This window comes from Oncorhynchus tshawytscha, linkage group LG01 (genome assembly GCF_018296145.1).
Source record: "Oncorhynchus tshawytscha isolate Ot180627B linkage group LG01, Otsh_v2.0, whole genome shotgun sequence".
Taxonomy (NCBI): domain Eukaryota; kingdom Metazoa; phylum Chordata; class Actinopteri; order Salmoniformes; family Salmonidae; genus Oncorhynchus; species Oncorhynchus tshawytscha.
Genome location: NC_056429.1, coordinates 16,285,318 through 16,311,160, shown reverse-complemented (window position 1 = coordinate 16,311,160; position 25,843 = coordinate 16,285,318). Strand labels below are relative to the sequence as shown.

At 33.4% G+C, this 25,843-nt stretch overlaps 2 protein-coding genes across 2 annotated transcripts in view; both read left to right on the top strand.

The window, feature by feature from the left end:
• LOC112260298 (potassium voltage-gated channel subfamily KQT member 1-like) overlaps positions 1-20,708 on the top strand; it is a 71,398-nt gene extending 50,690 nt beyond the window's left edge. The window contains exons 9-10 of the mRNA XM_024435338.1: positions 17,635-17,763; positions 20,613-20,708. Coding sequence (XP_024291106.1) covers positions 17,635-17,763; positions 20,613-20,708 — 225 coding nt within the window. The remainder of the gene's footprint in view (positions 1-17,634; positions 17,764-20,612) is intronic.
• Positions 20,709-22,057: 1,349 nt separating this feature from the next.
• LOC121847261 (uncharacterized protein YBL113C-like) overlaps positions 22,058-25,843 on the top strand; it is a 94,542-nt gene continuing 90,756 nt past the window's right edge. Inside the window, exon 1 of the mRNA XM_042327811.1 lies at positions 22,058-22,386. Within this exon, the coding sequence (XP_042183745.1) occupies positions 22,257-22,386 (130 nt within the window). The 5' untranslated portion in view covers positions 22,058-22,256. The remainder of the gene's footprint in view (positions 22,387-25,843) is intronic.

Below are 25,843 nucleotides of genomic sequence, written 5' to 3'. Positions count from 1 at the left end.
ATGGTTATATGAATGGTTATACTGTATGTGAATGGTTATATGAATGGTTTACATGAATGGTTATGAATGGTTATATGTGAATGGTTATATGTGAATGGTTATATGAATGGTTATACTGTATGTGAATGGTTATATGTGAATGGTTATACTGTATGTGAATGGTTATACTGTATGTGAATGGTTATATGTGAATGGTTATACTGTATGTGAATGGTTATACTGTATGTGAATGGTTATATGTGAATGGTTATATGAATGGTTATATGTGAATGGTTATATGTGAATGGTTATATGAATGGTTATATGTGAATTGTTATATGAATGGTTATACTGTATGTGAATGGTTATATGTGAATGGTTATACTGTATGTGAATGGTTATATGTGAATGGTTTATGAATGGTTATACTGTATGTGAATGGTTATATGTGAATGGTTATATGTGAATGGTTATACTGTATGTGACTGGTTATATGAATGGTTATATGTGAATGGTTATACTGTAATGGTTATATGAATGGTTATACTGTATGTTATGGTTATATGAATGGTTATACTGTATGTGAATGGTTATATGTGAATGGTTATATGAGAATTGTTATATGTGAATGGTTATATGAATGGTTATACTGTATGTGAATGGTTATACTGTATGTGAATGGTTATATGTGAATGGTTATATGTGAATGGTTAAATGTGAATGGTTATATGTGAAAGGTTATATGAATGGTTATATGTGAATTGTTATATGTGAATGGTTATATGAATGGTTATACTGTATGTGAATGGTTATATGTGAATGGTTATATGTGAATGGTTTTATGTGAATGGTTATATGATTGGTTATATGTGAATGAATGGTTATATGTGAATGGTTATATGTGAATGGTTATACTGTATGTGAATGGTTATGAATATATGAATGGTTATATGTGAATGGTTTATATGTGAATGGTTATATGTGAATGGTTATATGTGAATGGTTATACTGTATGAATGGTTATATGTTATATGTGAATGGTTATACTGTGAATGGTTAATGGTTATATGTGAATGGTTATACTGTGTGAATGGTTATATGTGAATGGTTATATGTGAATGGTTATACTGTATGTGAATGGTTATATGTGAATGGTTATATGTGAATGGTTATACTGTATGTGAATGGTTATATGTGAATGGTTATATGTGAATGGTTATACTGTATGTGAATGGTTATATGTGAATGGTTATATGTGAATGGTTTATGAATGGTTATATGTGAATGGTTATACTGTATGTGAATGGTTATATATGAATGGTTATATGATATGAATGTTATACGTGAATGGTTATATGTGAATTGTTATATGAATGGTTATACTGTTATATGTGAATGGTTATATATGGAATGGTTATATGAATGGTTATATATGTGAATGGTTATATGAATGGTTATATGTGAATGGTTACATGAATGGTTACATGAATGGTTATATGTGAATGGTTATATGTGAATGGTTATATGTGAATTGTTACATGAATGGTTATGGTTATGTGAATGGTTATATGTGAATGGTTATACTGTATGTGAATGGTTATATGTGAATGGTTATACTGTATGTGAATGGTTATACTGTATGTGAATGGTTATATGTGAATGGTTATATGAATGGTTATATGAATGGTTATATGTGAATTGTTATATGAATGGTTATACTGTATGTGAATGGTTATATGTGAATGGTTATACTGTATGTGAATGGTTATATGTGAATGGTTATACTGTATGTGAATGGTTATATGTGAATGGTTATATGAATGGTTATATGAATGGTTATATGTGAATTGTTACATGAATGGTTATATGTGAATGGTTATACTGTATGTGAATGGTTATTATGAATGGTTATATGTGAATGGTTATACGTGAATGGTTATATGTGAATGGTTATATGTGAATGGTTATACTGTATGTGAATGGTTATATGTGAATGGTTATATGTGAATGGTTATATGAATGGTTATATGTGAATGGTTATATGTGAATGGTTATATGAATGGTTTATATGTGAATGGTTATACTGTATGTGACTGGTTATATGAATGGTTATATGTGAATGGTTATATGTGAATGGTTATACTGTATGTGAATGGTTATATGAATATGTGAATGGTTATATGAATGATTATATGAATGGTTATATGTGAATGGTTATATGAATGATTATACTGTATGTGAATGGTTATACTGTATGTGACTGGTTATATGTGAATGGTTATATGTGAATGGTTATATGAATGGTTATATGTGAATGGTTATATGTGAATGGTTATACTGTATGTGAATGGTTATATGAATGGTTATACTGTATGTGAATGGTTATATGTGAATGGTTATATGAATGGTTATACTGTATGTGAATGGTTATATGAATGGTTATATGTGAATGTTACATGAATGGTTATACTGTAATGAATGGTTATATGTGAATGGTTATACTGTATGTGAATGGTTATATGAATGGTTATATTATATGAATGGTTATACTGTATGTGAATGGTTATATGAATGGTTATATGGTTATATGTGAATGGTTATATGTGAATGGTTATATGTGAATGGTTATATGAATTGTTACATGAATGGTTATATGTGAATGGTTATATGTGAATGGTTATACTGTATGTGAATGGTTATATGTGAATGGTTATACTGTATGTGAATGGTTATATGTGAATGGTTATATGAATGGTTATATGAATGGTTATATGTGAATTGTTATATGAATGGTTATACTGTATGTGAATGGTTATATGTGAATGGTTATACTGTATGTGAATGGTTATATGTGAATGGTTATATGTGAATGGTTTATGAATGGTTATACTGTATGTGAATGGTTATATGTGAATGGTTATATGTGAATGGTTATACTGTATGTGAATGGTTATATGTAATGGTTATATGTGAATGGTTATATGTGAATGGTTATACTGTATGTGAATGGTTATATGAATGGTTATATGTGAATGGTTTTATGTGAATGGTTATATGTGAATGGTTATATGTGAATGATTATATGAATGGTTATATGTGAATTGTTATATGAATGATTATACTGTATGTGAATGGTTATACTGTATGTGACTGGTTATATGTGAATGGTTATATGTGAATGGTTATATGTGAATGGTTATATGAATGGTTATATGTGAATGGTTATACTGTATGTGAATGGTTATATGAATGGTTATACTGTATGTGAATGGTTATATGTGAATGGTTATATGAATGGTTATACTGTATGTGAATGGTTATATGAATGGTTATATGTATGTTACATGAATGGTTATATGTGAATGGTTATACTGTATGTGAATGGTTATATGTGTATGGTTATATGTGAATGGTTATACTGTATGTGAATGGTTATATGAATGGTTATATGTGAATGGTTATACTGTATGTGACTGGTTATATGAATGGTTATATGTGAATGGTTATATGTGAATGGTTATACTGTATGTGACTGGTTATGTGAATGGTTATGCTGTATGTGAATGGTTATATGTGGATGGTTATACTGTATGTGAATGGTTATATGTGAATGGTTATACTGTATGTGAATGGTTATACTGTATGTGTATGGTTATATGTGAATGGTTATACTGTATGTGAATGGTTATACTGTATGTGTATGGTTATATGTGAATGGTTATACTGTATGTGACTGGTTATACTGTATGTGTATGGTTATATGAATGGTTATACTGTATGTGTATGGTTATATGAATGGTTATACTGTATGTGAATGGTTATACTGTATGTGTATGGTTATATGAATGGTTATATGTGAATTGTTATATGTGAATGGTTATATGTGAATGGTTATATGTGAATGGTTATATGTGAATGGTTATATGTGAATGGTTATATGTGAATGGTTATACTGTATGTGAATGGTTATATGTGAATGGTTATACTGTATGTGAATGGTTATATGTGAATGGTTATATGTGAATGGTTATACTGTATGTGAATGGTTATATGTGAATGGTTATATGTGAATGGTTATACTGTATGTGAATGGTTATATGTGAATGGTTATACTGTATGTGAATGGTTATATGTGAATGGTTATATGTGATTGGTTATATATGAATGGTTATACTGTATGTGAATGGTTATACTGTATGTGTATGGTTATATGAATGGTTATACTGTATGTGTATGGTTATATGAATGGTTATACTGTATGTGTATGGTTATATGAATGGTTATACTGTATGTGAATGGTTATACTGTATGTGTATGGTTATATGAGAATTGTTATATGTGAATGGTTATATGAATGGTTATACTGTATGTGAATGGTTATACTGTATGTGAATGGTTATATGTGAATGGTTATACTGTATGTGAATGGTTATATGTGAATGGTTATACTGTATGTGAATGGTTATATGTGAATGGTTATACTGTATGTGAATGGTTATATATGAATGGTTATATGTGAATGGTTATATGTGAATGGTTATACTGTATGTGAATGGTTATGTGAATGGTTATATGTGAATGGTTATATGAATGGTTATATGTGAATGGTTATATGTGAATGGTTATATGTGAATGGTTATACTGTATGTGAATGGTTATATGTGAATGGTTATATGTGAATGGTTATACTGTATGTGAATGGTTATATGTGAATGGTTATACTGTATGTGAATGGTTATATATGAATGGTTATATGTGAATGGTTATATGTGAATGGTTATACTGTATGTGAATGGTTATATGTGAATGGTTATACTGTATGTGAATGGTTATACTGTATGTGAATGGTTATATGTGAATGGTTATACTGTATGTGAATGGTTATATGTGAATGGTTATACTGTATGTGAATGGTTATACTGTATGTGAATGGTTATATGTGAATGGTTATACTGTATGTGAATGGTTATATGTGAATGGTTATATGTGAATGGTTATACTGTATGTGAATGGTTATATGTGAATGGTTATATGTGAATGGTTATACTGTATGTGAATGGTTATATGTGAATGGTTATATATGAATGGTTATACTGTATGTGAATGGTTATACTGTATGTGAAAGGTTATATGAATGGTTATATGTGAATTGTTATACGTGAATGGTTATATGTGAATGGTTATATGAATGGTTATACTGTATGTGAATGGTTATATGTGAATGGTTATATGTGAATGGTTATATGATTGGTTATATGTGAATGGTTATATGTGAATGGTTATATGAATGGTTATACTGTATGTGAATGGTTATACTGTATGTGACTGGTTATATGAATGGTTATATGTGAATGGTTATATGTGAATGGTTATACTGTATGTGAATGGTTATATGAATGGTTATATGTGAATGGTTATATGTGAATGATTATATGAATGGTTATATGTGAATGGTTATATGAATGATTATACTGTATGTGAATGGTTATACTGTATGTGACTGGTTATATGTGAATGGTTATATGTGAATGGTTATATGAATGGTTATATGTGAATGGTTATATGTGAATGGTTATACTGTATGTGAATGGTTATATGAATGGTTATACTGTATGTGAATGGTTATATGTGAATGGTTATATGAATGGTTATACTGTATGTGAATGGTTATATGAATGGTTATATGTGAATTGTTACATGAATGGTTATACTGTATGTGAATGGTTATATGTGAATGGTTATACTGTATGTGAATGGTTATATGAATGGTTATACTGTATGTGAATGGTTATATGTGAATGGTTATATGAATGGTTATACTGTATGTGAATGGTTATATGAATGGTTATATGTGAATTGTTACATGAATGGTTACATGAATGGTTATATGTGAATGGTTATATGTGAATTGTTACATGAATGGTTATATGTGAATGGTTATATGTGAATGGTTATACTGTATGTGAATGGTTATATGTGAATGGTTATACTGTATGTGAATGGTTATATGTGAATGGTTATATGTGAATGGTTTATGAATGGTTATATGTGAATGGTTATACTGTATGTGAATGGTTATACTGTATGTGAATGGTTATATGTGAATGGTTATACTGTATGTGAATGGTTATATGAATGGTTATATGTGAATGGTTATACTGTATGTGACTGGTTATATGAATGGTTATATGTGAATGGTTATATGTGAATGGTTATACTGTATGTGAATGGTTATATTAATGGTTATATGTGAATGATTATATGAATGGTTATATGTGAATGGTTATATGAATGGTTATACTGTATGTGACTGGTTATATGTGAATGGTTATATGTGAATGGTTATATGTGAATGGTTATATGTGAATGGTTATATGTGAATGGTTATATGTGAATGGTTATACTGTATGTGAATGGTTATATGTGAATGGTTATATGTGAATGGTTATATGTGAATGGTTATATGTGAATGGTTATATGTGAATGGTTATACTGTATGTGAATGGTTATATGTGAATGGTTATACTGTATGTGAATGGTTATATGAATGGTTATACTGTATGTGAATGGTTATATGTGAATGGTTATATGAATGGTTATACTGTATGTGAATGGTTATATGAATGGTTATATGTGAATTGTTACATGAATGGTTATATGTGAATGGTTATATGTGAATTGTTATATGAATGGTTATATGTGAATGGTTATATGTGAATGGTTATACTGTATGTGAATGGTTATATGTGAATGGTTATACTGTATGTGAATGGTTATATGTGAATGGTTATATGAATGGTTATATGTGAATGGTTATATGTGAATGGTTATATGAATGGTTATATGTGAATTGTTATATGAATGGTTATACTGTATGTGAATGGTTATATGTGAATGGTTATACTGTATGTGAATGGTTATATGTGAATGGTTATATGTGAATGGTTATATGTGAATGGTTATACTGTATGTGAATGGTTATATGTGAATGGTTTGTGAATGGTTATACTGTATGTGAATGGTTATATGTGAATGGTTATATGTGAATGGTTATACTGTATGTGACTGGTTATATGAATGGTTATATGTGAATGGTTATATGTGAATGGTTATACTGTATGTGAATGGTTATATTAATGGTTATATGTGAATGATTATATGAATGGTTATATGTGAATGGTTATATGAATGATTATACTGTATGTGAATGGTTATACTGTATGTGACTGGTTATATGTGAATGGTTATATGTGAATGGTTATATGTGAATGGTTATATGTGAATGGTTATACTGTATGTGAATGGTTATATGTGAATGGTTATACTGTATGTGAATGGTTATATGAATGGTTATACTGTATGTGAATGGTTATATGTGAATGGTTATATGAATGGTTATACTGTATGTGAATGGTTATATGAATGGTTATATGTGAATGGTTATGAATGGTTATATGTGAATGGTTATATGTGAATGGTTATATGTGAATGGTTATATGTGAATGGTTATACTGTATGTGAATGGTTATATGAATGGTTATATGTGAATTGTTATGAATGGTTATATGTGAATGGTTATATGAATGGTTATATGTGAATGGTTATATGTGAATGGTTATATGAATGGTTATATGTGAACTGTTATATGAATGGTTATACTGTATGTGAATGGTTATACTGTATGTGAATGGTTATATGAATGGTTATACTGTATGTGAATGGTTATACTGTATGTGAATGGTTATATGTGAATGGTTATACTGTATGTGAATGGTAATATGTGAATGGTTATACTGTATGTGACTGGTTATATGAATGGTTATATGTGAATGGTTATATGTGAATGGTTATATGTGAATGGTTATATGTGAATGGTTATATGTGAATGGTTATACTGTATGTGAATGGTTATACTGTATGTGAATGGTTATATGAATGGTTATATGTGAATGGTTATATGTGAATGGTGATATGAATGGTTATATGTGAATTGTTATATGAATGGTTATACTGTATGTGGATGGTTATACTGTATGTGAATGGTTATATGTGAATGGTTATACTGTATGTGAATGGTTATATGAATGGTTATACTGTATGTGACTGGTTATATGAATGGTTATATGTGAATGGTTATATGTGAATGGTTATACTGTATGTGACTGGTTATATGAATGGTTATACTGTATGTGAATGGTTATATGTGAATGGTTATACTGTATGTGAATGGTTATATGTGAATGGTTATATGTGAATGGTTTATGAATGGTTATACTGTATGTGAATGGTTATATGTGAATGGTTATACTGTATGTGACTGGTTATATGTGAATGGTTATATGTGAATGGTTATACTGTATGTGAATGGTTATATTAATGGTTATATGTGAATGATTATATGAATGGTTATATGTGAATGGTTATATGAATGATTATACTGTATGTGAATGGTTATACTGTATGTGACTGGTTATATGTGAATGGTTATATGTGAATGGTTATATGTGAATGGTTATATGTGAATGGTTATATGAATGGTTATATGTGAATGGTTATATGTGAATGGTTATACTGTATGTGAATGGTTATATGTGAATGGTTATACTGTATGTGAATGGTTATATGAATGGTTATACTGTATGTGAATGGTTATATGTGAATGGTTATATGAATGGTTATACTGTATGTGAATGGTTATATGAATGGTTATATGTGAATTGTTACATGAATGGTTATACTGTATGTGACTGGTTATATGAATGGTTATACTGTATGTGAATGGTTATATGTGAATGGTTATACTGTATGTGAATGGTTATATGTGAATGGTTATATGAATGGTTATATGTGAATGGTTATATGTGAATGGTTATGTGAATGGTTATATGAATGGTTATATGTATGTTATATGAATGGTTATACTGTATGTGAATGGTTATACTGTATGTGAATGGTTATATGAATGGTTATACTGTATGTGAATGGTTATACTGTATGTGAATGGTTATATGTGAATGGTTATACTGTATGTGAATGGTTATATGTGAATGGTTATACTGTATGTGATGGTTATATGAATGGTTATATGTGAATTGTTACATGAATGGTTATATGTGAATGGTTATATGTGAATGGTTATATGTGAATGGTTATACTGTATGTGAATGGTTATATGTGAATGGTTATATGTGAATGGTTAAATGTGAATGGTTATATGTGAAAGGTTATATGAATGGTTATATGTGAATTGTTATATGTGAATGGTTATATGAATGGTTATACTGTATGTGAATGGTTATATGTGAATGGTTATATGTGAATGGTTATATGTGAATGGTTATATGTGAATGGTTATATGTGAATGGTTATATGTGAATGGTTATATGTGAATGGTTATACTGTATGTGAATGGTTATATGTGAATGGTTATATGTGAATGGTTATATATGAATGGTTATACTGTATGTGAATGGTTATATGTGAATGGTTATATGAATGGTTATACTGTATGTGAATGGTTATATGAATGGTTATATGTGAATTGTTACATGAATGGTTATATGTGAATGGTTATATGTGAATGGTTATACTGTATGTGAATGGTTATATGTGAATGGTTATACTGTATGTGAATGGTTATACTGTATGTGAATGGTTATATGTGAATGGTTATACTGTATGTGAATGGTTATATGTGAATGGTTATATGAATGGTTATATGTGAATGGTTATATGTGAATGGTTATATGAATGGTTATATGTGAATTGTTATATGAATGGTTATACTGTATGTGAATGGTTATACTGTATGTGAATGGTTATATGAATGGTTATACTGTATGTGAATGGTTATACTGTATGTGAATGGTTATATGTTAATGGTTATACTGTATGTGAATGGTTATATGAATGGTTATATGTGAATTGTTATATGTGAATGGTTATATGTGAATGGTTATATGTGAATGGTTATATGTGAATGGTTATACTGTATGTGAATGGTTATATGTGAATGGTTTACTGTATGTGAATGGTTATACTGTATGTGAATGGTTATATGTGAATGGTTATACTGTATGTGAATGGTTATATGTGAATGGTTATATGAATGGTTATATGTGAATTGTTATATGAATGGTTATACTGTATGTGAATGGTTATATTTGAATGGTTATACTGTATGTGAATGGTTATGTGAATGGTTATACTGTATGTGAATGGTTATATGTGAATGGTTATACTGTATGTGAATGGTAATATGTGAATGGTTATACTGTATGTGACTGGTTATATGAATGGTTATATGTGAATGGTTATATGTGAATGGTTATACTGTATGTGACTGGTTATATGTGAATGGTTATGCTGTATGTGAATGGTTATATGTGAATGGTTATACTGTATGTGACTGGTTATATGTGAATGGTTATATGTGAATTGATTATGAATGGTTATACTGTATGTGAATGGTTATATGTGAATGGTTATGCTGTATGTGACTGGTTATATGAATGGTTATACTGTATGTGAATGGTTATATGTGAATGGTTATACTGTATGAACTGGTTATATGAATGGTTATACTGTATGTGAATGGTTATATGTGAATGGTTATACTGTATGTGAATGGTTATATGTGAATGGTTATACTGTATGTGAATGGTTATACTGTATGTGAATGGTTATATGTGAATGGTTATACTGTATGTGACTGGTTATATGAATGGTTATATGTGAATGGTTATACTGTATGTGAATGGTTATATGTGAATGGTTATACTGTATGTGACTGGTTATATGAATGGTTATATGTGAATGGTTATATGTGAATGGTTATATGTGAATGGTTATATGTGAATGGTTATACTGTATGTGACTGGTTATATGTGAATGGTTATATGTGAATTGTTTATGAATGGTTATACTGTATGTGAATGGTTATATGTGAATGGTTATGCTGTATGTGAATGGTTATATGTGGATGGTTATACTGTATGTGAATGGTTATACTGTATGTGAATGGTTATATGTGAATGGTTATATGAATGGTTATATGTGAATGGTTATACTGTATGTGACTGGTTATATGAATGGTTATATGTGAATGGTTATATGTGAATGGTTATACTGTATGTGAATGGTTATATTAATGGTTATATGTGAATGATTATATGAATGGTTATATGTGAATGGTTATATGAATGATTATACTGTATGTGACTGGTTATATGAATGATTATACTGTATGTGAATGGTTATATTAATGGTTATATGTGAATGATTATATGTGAATGGTTTATATGAATGATTATACTGTATGTGAATGATTATACTGTATGTGAATGGTTATATGTGAATGGTTATATGTGAATGGTTATATGAATGGTTATATGTGAATGGTTATACTGTATGTGAATGGTTATACTGTATGTGAATGGTTATATGTGAATGGTTATACTGTATGTGAATGGTTATATGAATGGTTATACTGTATGTGACTGGTTATATGAATGGTTATATGTGAATGGTTATATGTGAATTGTTATATGAATGGTTATATGTGAATGGTTATATGTGAATGGTTATACTGTATGTGAATGGTTATATGTGAATGGTTATACTGTATGTGAATGGTTATATGTGAATGGTTATATGTGAATGGTTATACTGTATGTGAATGGTTATATGTGAATGGTTATATGTGAATGGTTATATGTGAATGGTTATATGTGAATGGTTATATGAATGGTTATATGTATGGTTATATGAATGGTTATACTGTATGTGAATGGTTATACTGTATGTGAATGGTTATATGAATGGTTATACTGTATGTGAATGGTTATACTGTATGTGAATGGTTATATGTGAATGGTTATACTGTATGTGAATGGTAATATGTGAATGGTTATACTGTATGTGACTGGTTATATGAATGGTTATATGTGAATTGTTACATGAATGGTTATATGTGAATGGTTATATGTGAATGGTTATATGTGAATGGTTATACTGTATGTGAATGGTTATATGTGAATGGTTATACTGTATGTGAATGGTTATATGTGAATGGTTATATGAATGGTTATATGTGAATGGTTATATGTGAATGGTTATATGAATGGTTATATGTGAATTGTTATATGAATGGTTATACTGTATGTGAATGGTTATATGTGAATGGTTATACTGTATGTGAATGGTTATACTGTATGTGAATGGTTATACTGTATGTGAATGGTTATACTGTATGTGAATGGTTATATGTGAATGGTTATACTGTATGTGAATGGTTATATGTGAATGGTTATACTGTATGTGAATGGTTATATGAATGGTTATATGTGAATGGTTATACTGTATGTGAATGGTTATATGTGAATGGTTATACTGTATGTGACTGGTTATATGTGAATGGTTATATGTGAATGGTTTATGAATGGTTATACTGTATGTGAATGGTTATATGTGAATGGTTATGCTGTATGTGAATGGTTATACTGTATGTGAATGGTTATACTGTATGTGAATGGTTATACTGTATGTGAATGGTTATACTGTATGTGAATGGTTATATGTGAATGGTTATACTGTATGTGAATGGTTATATGTGAATGGTTATACTGTATGTGAATGGTTATACTGTATGTGTATGGTTATATGTGAATGGTTATACTGTATGTGAATGGTTATATGAATGGTTATATGTGAATGGTTATACTGTATGTGACTGGTTATATGAATGGTTATATGTGAATGGTTATATGTGAATGGTTATACTGTATGTGACTGGTTATATGAATGGTTATATGTGAATGGTTATGCTGTATGTGAATGGTTATATGTGGATGGTTATACTGTATGTGAATGGTTATATGTGAATGGTTATACTGTATGTGAATGGTTATACTGTATGTGTATGGTTATATGTGAATGGTTATACTGTATGTGGATGGTTATATGTGAATGGTTATACTGTATGTGAATGGTTATACTGTAATGACTGGTTATATATGAATGATTATATGTGAATGGTTATATGTGAATGGTTATACTGTATGTGAATGGTTATATTAATGGTTATATGTGAATGATTATATGAATGGTTATATGTGAATGGTTATATGAATGATTATACTGTATGTGACTGGTTATATGAATGATTATACTGTATGTGAATGGTTATATTAATGGTTATATGTGAATGATTATATGAATGGTTATATGTGAATGGTTATATGAATGGTTATATGTGAATGATTATATGAATGGTTATATGTGAATGGTTATATGAATGATTATATGTGAATGGTTATATGTGAATGGTTATACTGTATGTGAATGGTTATATGTTAATGGTTATATGTGAATGATTATGTGAATGGTTATATGTGAATGGTTATATGAATGGTTATACTGTATGTGAATGGTTATATGAATGGTTATACTGTAATGGTTATATGAATGGTTATACTGTATGTGTATGGTTATATGAATGGTTATACTGTATGTGAATGGTTATACTGTATGTGAATGGTTATATGAATTGTTATATGTGAATGGTTATATGTGAGTGGTTATATGAATGGTTTATATGTGAATGGTTATACTGTATGTGAATGGTTATATGTGATTGGTTATATATGAATGGTTATACTGTATGTGAATGGTTATATGTGAATGGTTATATGTGAATTGGTTATATATGAATGGTTATATATGTGAATGGTTATACTGTATGTGTATGGTTATATGAATGGTTATATGTGAATGGTTATATGTGAATGGTTATATGAATGGTTATATGTGAATTGTTATATGTGAATGGTTATATGAATGGTTATATGTGAATGGTTATATGTGAATGGTTATATGTGAATGGTTATATGTGAATGGTTATACTGTATGTGAATGGTTATATGTGTTAATGAATGGTTATATGTGAATGGTTATATGTGAATGGTTATACTGTATGTGAATGGTTATATGTGAATGGTTATATGAATGGTTATATGTGAATTGTTATATGTGAATGGTTATATGAATGGTTATACTGTATGTGAATGGTTATATGTGAATGGTTATATGTGAATGGTTTTATGTGAATGGTTATATGATTGGTTATATGTGAATGGTTATATGAATGGTTATACTGTATGTGAATGGTTATACTGTATGTGACTGGTTATATGAATGGTTATATGTGAATGGTTATATGTGAATGGTTATATGAATGGTTATACTGTATGTGAATGGTTATATGATGGTTATATGTGAATGATTATATGTGAATGGTTATATGTGAATGGTTATATGAATGATTATATGAATGATTATATGTGAATGGTTATATGAATGATTATATGAATGGTTATATGTGAATGGTTATATGTGAATGGTTATATGAATGATTATATGAATGATTATATGTGAATGGTTATACTGTATGTGACTGGTTATATGTGAATGGTTATATGTGAATGGTTATATGAATGGTTATATGTGAATGGTTATACTGTATGTGAATGGTTATATGAATGGTTATATGTGAATGGTTTTATGTGAATGGTTATATGTGAATGGTTATATGTGAATGATTATATGAATGGTTATATGTGAATGATTATATGAATGGTTATATGTGAATGGTTTTATGTGACTGGTTATATGTGAATGGTTATATGTGAATGGTTATATGTGAATGGTTATATGTGAATGGTTATATGTGAATGGTTATATGAATGGTTATACTGTATGTGAATGGTTATGTGAATGGTTATACTGTATGTGAATGGTTATATGTGAATGGTTATGTGAATGGTTATATGAATGGTTATACTGTATGTGAATGGTTATATGTGAATGGTTATACTGTATGTGAATGGTTATATGAATGGTTATACTGTATGTGAATGGTTATATGTGAATGGTTATATGAATGGTTATACTGTATGTGAATGGTTATACTGTATGTGAATGGTTATATGAATGGTTATACTGTATGTGAATGGTTATATGTGAATGGTTATATGAATGGTTATATGAATGGTTATACTGTATGTGAATGGTTATACTGTATGTGAATGGTTATACTGTATGTGAATGGTTATATGAATGGTTATACTGTATATGAATGGTTATATGTGAATGGTTATATGAATGGTTATATGAATGGTTATACTGTATGTGAATGATTATACTGTATGCGAATGGTTATGTGAATGGTTATATGAATGGTTATATGAATGGTTATACTGTATGTGAATGGTTATACTGTATGTGAATGGTTATGTGAATGGTTATACTGTATGTGAATGGTTATATGAATGGTTATACTGTATGTGAATGGTTATATGAATGGTTATACTGTATGTGAATGGTTATATGAATGGTTATACTGTATGTGAATGGTTATACTGTATGTGAATGGTTATATGAATGGTTATATGAATGGTTATACTGTATGTGAATGGTTATATGAATGGTTATACTGTATGTGAATGGTTATATGAATGGTTATACTGTATGTGAATGGTTATATGAATGGTTATACTGTATGTGAATGGTTATATGTGAATGCTTATATGAATGGTTATACTGTGAATGGTTATATGAATGGTTATATGAATGGTTATATGAATGGTTATATGAATGGTTATATGAATGGTTATATGAATGGTTATGTGAATGGTTATGTGAATGGTTATACTGTGAATGGTTATATTAATGGTTATATGAATGGTTATATGAATGGTAATGTGAATGGTTATGTGAATGGTTATGTGAATGGTTATACTGTTAATGGTTATATGAATGGTTATATGAATGGTTATATTAATGGTTATATGAATGGTTATATGAATGGTAATGTGAATGGTTATGAATGGTTATACTGTGAATGGTTATATGAATGGTTATATTAATGGTTATATGAATGGTTATATGAATGGTTATACTGTATGTGAATGGTTATACTGTATGCGAATGGTTATGTGAATGGTTATATGAATGGTTATACTGTATGTGAATGGTTATATGAATGGTTATACTGTATGTGAATGGTTATATGTGAATGCTTATATGAATGGTTATACTGTGAATGGTTATATGAATGGTTATATGAATGGTTATATGAATGGTTATATGAATGGTTATGTGAATGGTTATGTGAATGGTTATACTGTGAATGGTTATATTAATGGTTATATGAATGGTTATGTGAATGGTAATGTGAATGGTTATGTGAATGGTTATGTGAATGGTTATACTGTGAATGGTTATATGAATGGTTATATTAATGGTTATATGAATGGTTATATGAATGGTTATATGAATGGTTATATGAATGGTAATGTGAATGGTTATACTGTGAATGGTTATATGAATGGTTATATTAATGGTTATATGGTTATATGAATGGTTATACTGTATGTGAATGATTATACTGTATGCGAATGGTTATGTGAATGGTTATATGAATGGTTATATGAATGGTTATACTGTATGTGAATGGTTATACTGTATGTGAATGGTTATGTGAATGGTTATACTGTATGTGAATGGTTATGTGAATGGTTATATGAATGGTTATACTGTATGTGAATGCTTATATGAATGGTTATACTGTATGTGAATGGTTATATGAATGGTTATACGGTATGTGAATGGTTATATGAATGGCTATATGAATGGTTATACTGTATGTGAATGGTTATACTGTATGTGAATGGTTATATGAATGGTTATATGAATGGTTATACTGTATGTGAATGGTTATATGAATGGTTATACTGTATGTGAATGGTTATATGAATGGTTATACTGTATGTGAATGGTTATATGAATGGTTATACTGTATGTGAATGGTTATATGTGAATGCTTATATGAATGGTTATACTGTGAATGGTTATATGAATGGTTATATGAATGGTTATATGAATGGTTATATGAATGGTTATGTGAATGGTTATGTGAATGGTTATGTGAATGGTTATACTGTGAATGGTTATATTAATGGTTATATGAATGGTTATATGAATGGTTATATTAATGGTTATATGAATGGTTATATGAATGGCTACATTGAATACATGTGAATGGCTAAATGTGAATGGCTACATGTGAATGGTTATGTGAATGGCTACATGTGAATGGCTACATGAATGGCTACATGTGAATGGCTACATATGAATGGTTATGAATGGCTACATGTGAATGGTTATATTAATGGTTATATGAATGGCTACATGTGAATGGTTACATGTGAATGGCTACATGAATGGCTACATGTGAATGGCTACATGTGAATGGCTACATGTGAATGGCTACATGTGAATGGCTACATGTGAATGGCTACATGTGAATGGCTACATGTGAATGGCCATATGAAGTTGTTAAACCAGGAATCTACTTCAGAGGGAAGAGTTCTGTCAGAACACATTGTTGCCCTTAAACACTGATCCAAGGTCAGTTTAGCTGTTGTCCACATAATGGTTAAGGTTAGGACAGGTCTGATCCTAGATCTGTGCCTGAGGGCAGCTTCTACCCAGAGCTGAGATAATGTCCAGGTGATCAGCTCACCATCTGTGTTTACCGTGGGTAAATATGCTAGGACACTTATCACACTGGTTCAGTTTGTCCATCCTCTTTTTCAGACGCTGTGGCGCTGCTATGCAGCAGAGAAACGAGAAGGGTGTCCCGCCACCTGGAAGATGTATGTCCTCACCGGAGACTACATTCCCCCCATGAACTCTGAAAACAACAACCCAAACCTCAGAAACAAGGTAAACACTACCTCACTTCTTCAGTTATAACACACACTTTATACACCTTTATCCCTGTTCAGAGAGGCATTCTACTGATGCAGTATAGCTGCTTTGTCAATCAACAGCTAACATATCTGTCAACCTGTCTCTTGGAGAGCTTGCATCCTGTCTCAATTCCCAGAGGAGATGTCAGAAAGAGAGCTGCCCTCAGGAAAAAGCTGTTTGCTGGTGATATGAGTCTTCCATCCTACATACAGACAGACAGACAGACAGACAGACAGACAGACAGACAGACAGACAGACAGACAGACAGACAGACACATGGTACAGACACATATTCACTTTGACAGTGTGGATTTTAAATACATTAGTAATGTGGTGGTGCTTAGGGCATGGATCTACGAAAGAACAAGTTAAGCCCCCCACCCACTCCCTTTCACCATCTCAACCCCCCCGTATGCCTTACTGCTCGAGGCAAGAGCCAGTCAAATCAAAATCAAATCAAATTTGATTGGTCATACACAATGTTAGCAGATGTTAATGCGAGTGTAGTGAAATGCTTGTGCTTCTAGTTCTGACAATGCAGTAATATCTAATAAGTAATCGAACAAATTCACAACAACTACCTTATACACACAAATGTAAGGGATGAATACGAATATGTACATATAAATATCTGGATGAGCGATGGCCGTGCGGCATAGGCAAGATGCAGTAGATGGTATAGAATACAGTATATACATATGAGATGAGAAATGTAGGATATGTAAACATTATTAAAGTGCCGTTATTTAAAGTGACTAATGATAGGCATAGGCAAGGTGCAGTACTGTAGATGGTACAGAACAGCATGTACATATGAGATGAGTAATGTAGGATATGTAAACATTATTAAAGTGGCGTTATTTAAGGTGACTAGTGATACCTTTATTAAGTCAATTTATTAAAATGGCCAGAGATTTGAGTCTGTATGTTGACAGCAGCCTCTCTATGTTAGTGATGGCTGTTTAACAGTCTGATGGCCTTGAGATAGAATCTGTTTTTCAGTCTCTCAGTCCCAGCTTTGATGCACCATTACTGACCTCGCCTTCTGGATGATAGCGGGGTAGTTTGCCCCCGGTGATGCGTTGTGCAGACCGCACCACCCTAAGGAGAGCCTTGCGGTTGAGGGCAGTGCAGTTGCCGTACCTGGCGGTGATACAGCCCGACAGGATGCTCCCGATTGTGCATCTGTAAAAGTTTGTGAATGTTTTAGGTGACAAGCCAAATTTCCTAAGCCTCCTGAGGTTGAAGAGGCACTGTTGCACCTTCTTCACCATGCTGTCTGTGTGGGTGGACCATTTCAGTTTGTCCGTGACTTCTCCTTCTCCGTGATGTGTACGCCGAGGAACTTAAACCTTTCCACTTTCTCCACTACTGTCCCTTCGATGTGCATAGGGGGGGTGCTCCACGATCATCTCCTTTGTTTTGTTGACGTTGAGTGAGAGGTTATTTTCCTGACACCACACTCCGAGGGCAGTCACCTCCTCCCTGTAGGCCATCTCATTGTTGTTGTTGGTAATCAAGTCTACCACTGTATTGTCGTGTGCAAACTTGATGATTGTGTTGGAAGTGTGCATGGCCACGCAGTCATAGGTGAACAGGGAATACAGGAGAGGGCTGAGAACGCACCCTTGTGGGGTCCCAGTGTTGAGGATCAGCGGGGTGGAGATGTTGTTTCCTACCTTCACCACCTGGGGGCGGTGTATCAGAAAGTCCAGGACCCAGGGTCTCGAGCTTAATGACGAGTTTGGAGGATACTATGGTATTAAATGCTGAGCTGTAGTCAATGAACAGCATTCTTACATAGGTATTCCTCTTGTCCAGGTAGGATAGGACAGTGTGCAGTGTGATGGCGATTGCATCGTCAGTGGACCAATTGGGGCTGTAGGCAAATTGGAGTGGGTCTAGGGTATCAGGTAGGGTGGAGGTGATATGCTCCTTGACTAGTCTCTCAAAGCACTTCATGATGACAGAAGTGAGTGCAACGGGGCGATAGTCATTTAGTTCAGATACCTTAGCTTTCTTGGGAACAGGAACAATGTGGCCATCTTGAAGCATGTGGGGACTGGGATAGGGAGACTGGGATATGGATTGATTGAATATGTCTGTAAACACGCCAGCCAGCTTGTCTGCGCCTACTCTGAGGATGCGGCTAGGGATGCCATCTGGGCCGGCAGCCTTGCGAGGGTTAACACGTTTAAATGTTTTACTCAAGTTGACACGGCCCGCTTTGGTAGCGGGCCGTGTCAGTGACACTGTAGTGTCCTCAAAGCGAGCAAAGAAGATGTTAAATTTGTCTGGATGCAAGACGTTGATGTCCGCGACCGGGCTGGTTTTCTTTTTGTAATCCGTGATTGACTGTAGACCCTGCCACATACGTCTCGTGTTTGAGCCCCCCAGGATGATTCCGGGCCTTTGTCTCCCCCACACAAAGACACAGTCAGTTGAGATGTTGTCATTGCCGCCTTTCTCATGGGAGGAAACCTTTGTGTTGGTAGAACAGCAACAACAACAAAAATTGTTCGGCATTGAACCCACACATTGGGGAGAGTGAAGGCTGCTTCTGTCACTTTCTGTTTCGGCATGTGACTTCTCTCTCTCTCTCTCTCTCTCTCTCCCTCCTCTTTCCCTCTTTCTCTCTCTCTCCTCTCTCTCTCTCTCCCTCCTCTTTCCCTCTTTCTCTCTCTCTCCTCTCTCTCCCCTCTGCTCTTAATGAGTCATTCAGGATTCAGACCCATTCTGGTATTTGGACAGGACTATGGGCCAGTGTCAATGCCAGGACACTGTGTGTGTCATTGAGTAAAAATCATTGTGTTTCTATAAAGCAGTCAGTTAGTGACGTGCTGCCTCTAGGTGATGGAGTGGAGCACAATGAAGGCCCCGAGGAATTCAGAGACTCAAAGAGCGTTGACCTCAGTTAAACCAGCACAGATTTGAAGACATGGCCTTAATCACCATGCTATAGTACAAGAAGATATGACTAACACAGTGTATTATTTGAAGGTTTAAAGGTGCACAAATCATTGCTTACAAAACAGATACTGAGGTTTCTGTGTTCTGAATGGTTAGGAATCAAAGTTTACTGGGTAGTATAAGCCATGTTAGAAAATAGCAAATCAGGAATGAATGACAAGTGATAGTGCTAAACCATAAAAACACAACCACAACAACTTGTCTAACACATGAAGGTAGGGAATGGCCACATGTGACTTGGTATTTGGTATTTTATTAGGATCCCCATTAGATGTTGCAAAAGCAGCAGCTAGACTTCCTGGGGTCCACACAAAACATTAAACATAATACAGAACATCAATAAACAAGAACAGCAGGACAGAACTACATACATTTTTTTAAAGGCACACATAGCCTACATATCAATGCATCCACACTAACTATCTAGGTCAATCTGTTTTTTAAAACTAGGTTTGCTGTTTATTTGAGCAATAATATGAGATGGAAGGAAGTTCCATGCAATAAGGTCCCTATATAATACTGTACACTTTCTTGAATTTATTCTGGATTTGGGGACTGTAAAAAGACCCTTGGTGGCATGTCTGGTGGGATAAGTGTGTGTGTCAGAGCTGTGTGTAAGTTGACTATGTAAACAATTTGGGATTTTCAAGACATTATTGTTTCTTATAAAAAGAAGTGATCAGTCTCTCCTCAACTCTTAGTCAAGAGAGACTGGCATGTATAGTATTTATATCAGCCCTCTGATTACAATGGGGAGCAGAACGTCCCGCTCTGTTCTGGGCCAGCTGCAGCTTAACTAGGTCTTTCCTTGCAGCCCTGGACCACACGACTGGACAATAATCAAGATTAGACTAAACTAGAGTCTGCAGAACTTGCTTTTTGGAGTGTGGTGCAAAAAAGCAGAGCATCTCTTTATTACGGACAGAACTCTCCCCATCTTTATAACCATTGAATCTATATGTTTTGACCATGACAGTTTACAGTCTAAGGTAATGGAAAGTAATTTAGTCTCCTCAATTTGTTCAACAGCCACACCATTCATTACCAGGTCTAGAACAAAATGAATGATTTGTACAAATACATTGCTGTTCAGGACCAGTTTATTAAAGGAAAGGGGGATACCTAGTCAGTTGTACAACTGAAATCTGTCTTCCGCATTTAACAATAGCATTGGTCAAACACAATTTTAGTCAAACACAATTTTTTCCAACAGTTTGCTAAGAGCTGGCAGCAAGCTTATAGGTCTGCTGTTAGAACCAGTAAAGGCCGCTTTACCACTGTAGGGTAGCAGAATTACTTTGGCTTCCCTCCAGGCCTGAGGACAAAGACTTTCCTCTAAACTCAGATGAAAAATATTCCAACAGGAGAACATTAACCTGACTAGGAAAACTCCTGGCCCTGAGTTTAACCAAAGCTGAGTTTGTGTTCAGGAAAGCCCTGGTGATGCATTCTTGTGTCTGTCTGTGTTGAACAAGCGCACCAAGAGGAAACTGAAGATGGTTCGTGACAATGGCTCCATGACCATCCTTGGAGCGAGGAAGATGTCCATTCCTCAGATCACCTTCGACCACATCGAAGATAACGACGAGAAGAAAGAGGTCCCCTTCTTTCTAGAAGAACCCCAAGGTATATAACTGAATCAATTTGAAAATAAAAGAGAGCCGCACACTCTAGGAGCTCAGATGCAAAAATTTAATTACCAACATTTCGACAGCCAAGCTGTCTTCATCAGGGTATAATCACAAACACTGCTTGATGACTCGACACACAGGTGTCTGTAATCATGGCCAAGAGTGGCCTAATATCATTGGTTAATTCTCAAATATTAAAATGGCATACAAAGAACAGCATACAAACAACAAATGGATAGCATACGACCATAGATTCATTTTAGACTACACAAGCTTACAAACAATTACAATGGCAAAGTCACAATAATCACAAGAAGGGCTTCAGATCAAAGTCTACATTGAGACCGAAGGGAGCAAGGGTCTTTAAATTAAAGATCCAGGCAGCCTCTCGTTTTAACAATAAATGATCAAGGTTACCCCCTGTCTTAGGGAGGTTGAATCAAAACACGAAGCGGATTTAACTTCTTTAGAAAAACAGCCCTAATGCTGGAAACAAACATTATGTTGTAATCCAGTCACCTTTATTTATTTTCCAAGTTATAGCACATGCTATTTTACATATAGCAGGTTTTTAAAAGGACCAAACAGTTTGCGATAGTGGTATAGTGGTATCGTCCCGGTCCTAGTTTCTCTACACATGCAGTTGGTCATCTTACAGATGCTCCTATTGGTTGGCTTCAAGTGAAGATAGATACTGCCATACTGGGCATATCTGAACACATTGTGTGTAAAGGTGTATAGGTAACAAGCTCATTGGTATTGGAATTAAGCAATAAGGCACAAGGGGGTGTGATATATCAAATCACATGTTATTAGTCACATGCGCCGAATATAACAGGTGTAGACCTTAGTGAATTGCTTACTTACGAGCCACTAACCAACAATGCAGTTCAAAAAAAAAATATATATATATATATATATATATATATATATAATCTTTAGATGCCTCTTGGATCTATATGGCCAGTATACCACGGCTAAGGGCTGTTCTTATGCATGACGCACAAACCCCTGAGGTGCCTTATTGCTATTATAAACTGTTTACCAACATAATTAGAGCAGTAAAAATAAATGTTTTGTTATACCTGTGGTATACGGTCTGATATACCATGGCTATCAGCCAATCAGCATTCAGGGCTCAAACCTCCCAGTTTATAATGTGTAATATGTAGTGGTTTGTTTTACGAGGAACACATAGACTACTTGAACCAGCATATACAATACTAGTGCTTTCTAGGAACTGTTAAAACTATGAACTGAAAAGCAGTACTTGACACTACAGTATATTGCAAACAGACTCCCATGCCTTAATTGACGATAAGTCTCAATTGAGAGCATGGCATACTATTGAATGGTGCCCTGTGTTGAGGTATTTTTCAGAGAAATAACCATGGGTCATGCATGTTTGAGCCAGCTGTGATAGAAGCAGATGTCCTATGAGGAGCATTTTCCAAAGTGAATTACCACAGTTATGAAACAGTTTTTTCTTCCTTTTCAAACTTCATTTGACAAAATAATGTATTTAAAGGCCCCTTGAAATGATGTCATGCAGCCTTATGTTTTGCGCATTGAAAATCCATCATTTCAGTAAAACAGAGATATTGGATGCTTGGTGAGTAAACCCTGGTGACTTGACTGGTTAGGGGCCAGTGGAGACAAGAGAGACAAACATTTGCATGGGACAGTTGGAGTCCTCTGTTTGAGATTCCAACAGTGATATAGAAATAGGAGGAACTCAATCCCCTTGGGAGTAGACTATATTTCAGACGTGAGGATACAATGTTCTTATCTGTAGCTATTTACCATCCAGTTTAATGCTCATGGTGTAAATTGTAAGTAATGATGAATCTGTGCAATGTATGCCATGTGGATGGGACATGACACAGTGGTGTGATTGACTCTCTCCTCCCCCATAAAGAGAGTGAGGGAGAGAATAGGGATGGTAGGTAGCTATGAGGACTGACTGAGGTGTTGTGAAGCTGGTTGTTCATGATACAAATCAAATCAATGATGATTGGTTGCGTACACAGATTTGCAGACGTTATCACAGGTGCAGCAAATGCTTGTGATTCTAGCTCCATCCATACAGTAATAACTAGCATAAAAAATAAAATTAAAATTAAAATACACACATAATCCAGAAAAATAAAAGTTATATAGGATTAGCCATGGCTAGAATACAGTATATACAGTTGAAATCGGAAGTTTACATAGACCTTAGCCAAATACATTTAAACTCAGTTTTTCATATTTCCTGACACTTAATCCAAGTAACAATTCCCTGTCTTAGGTCAGTTAGGATCGGCACTTTATTTTAAGAATGTGAAATGTCAGAATAATAGTAGAGAGAATGATTTATTTCAGCTTTTATTTCTTTCATCACATTCCCAGTGGGTCAGAAGTTTACATACATTCAATTAGTATTTGGTAGCATTGCCTTTAAATTGTTTAACTTGGGTCAAACGTTTTGGGTAGCCTTCCACAAGCTTCCCACAATAAGTTTTGGCCCATTCCTCCTGACAGAGCTGGTGTAACTGATTCAGGTTTGTAGGCCTCCTTGCTCGCACACGCTTTTTCAATTCTGCCCAGAAATCTTCTATAGTATTGAGGTCATGGCTTTGTTATGGCCACTCCAATACCTTGACTTTGTTGTCCTTAAGCCATTTTGCCACAACTTTGGAATTATGCTTGGGGTCATTGTTCATTTGGAAGACCCATTTGCGACCAAGCTTTAACTTTCTGACTGATGTCTTGAGATGTTGCTTCAATATATCCACATAATTTTCATTTCTCATGATGCCATCTATTTTGTGAAGTGCACCAGTCCCTCCTGCAGCAAAGCACCCCTACAACATGATGCTTCCAACCCTGTGCTTCACGGTTCGGATGGTGTTCTTCGGCTTGCAAGCATCCCCCTTTTTCCTCCAAACATAACGATGGTCATTATGGCCAAACAGTTCTATTTTTGTGTCATCAGGTCAAAAAGTACGATCTTTGTCCCCATGTGCAGTTGCAAACCGTAGTCTGGCTTCTTTATGGCGGTTTTGGAGCAGTGGTTTCTTCCTTGCTGAGCGGCCTTTTAGGTTATGTCGATGTAGGACTCGTTTTACTGTGATATAGATACTTTTGTACCTGTTTCCTCCAGCATCTTCACAAGGTCCTTTTCTGTTGTTCTGGGATTGATTTGTACTTTTTGCACCAAAGCATGTTCATCTCTAGGAGACAGAACGCGTCTCCTTCCTGAGCGGTATGACGGCTGCGAGGTCCCATGGTGTTTATACTTGCGTACTATTGTTTGTACAGATGAACGTGGTACCTTCAGGCATTTGGAAATTGCTCGCTGAGGTCTTGGCTGATTTCTTTGGATTTCCCCATGATATCAAGCAAAGAGGCACTGAGTTTGAAGGTAGGTCCTGAAATATACACAGGTACACCTCTAATTGACTCAAATG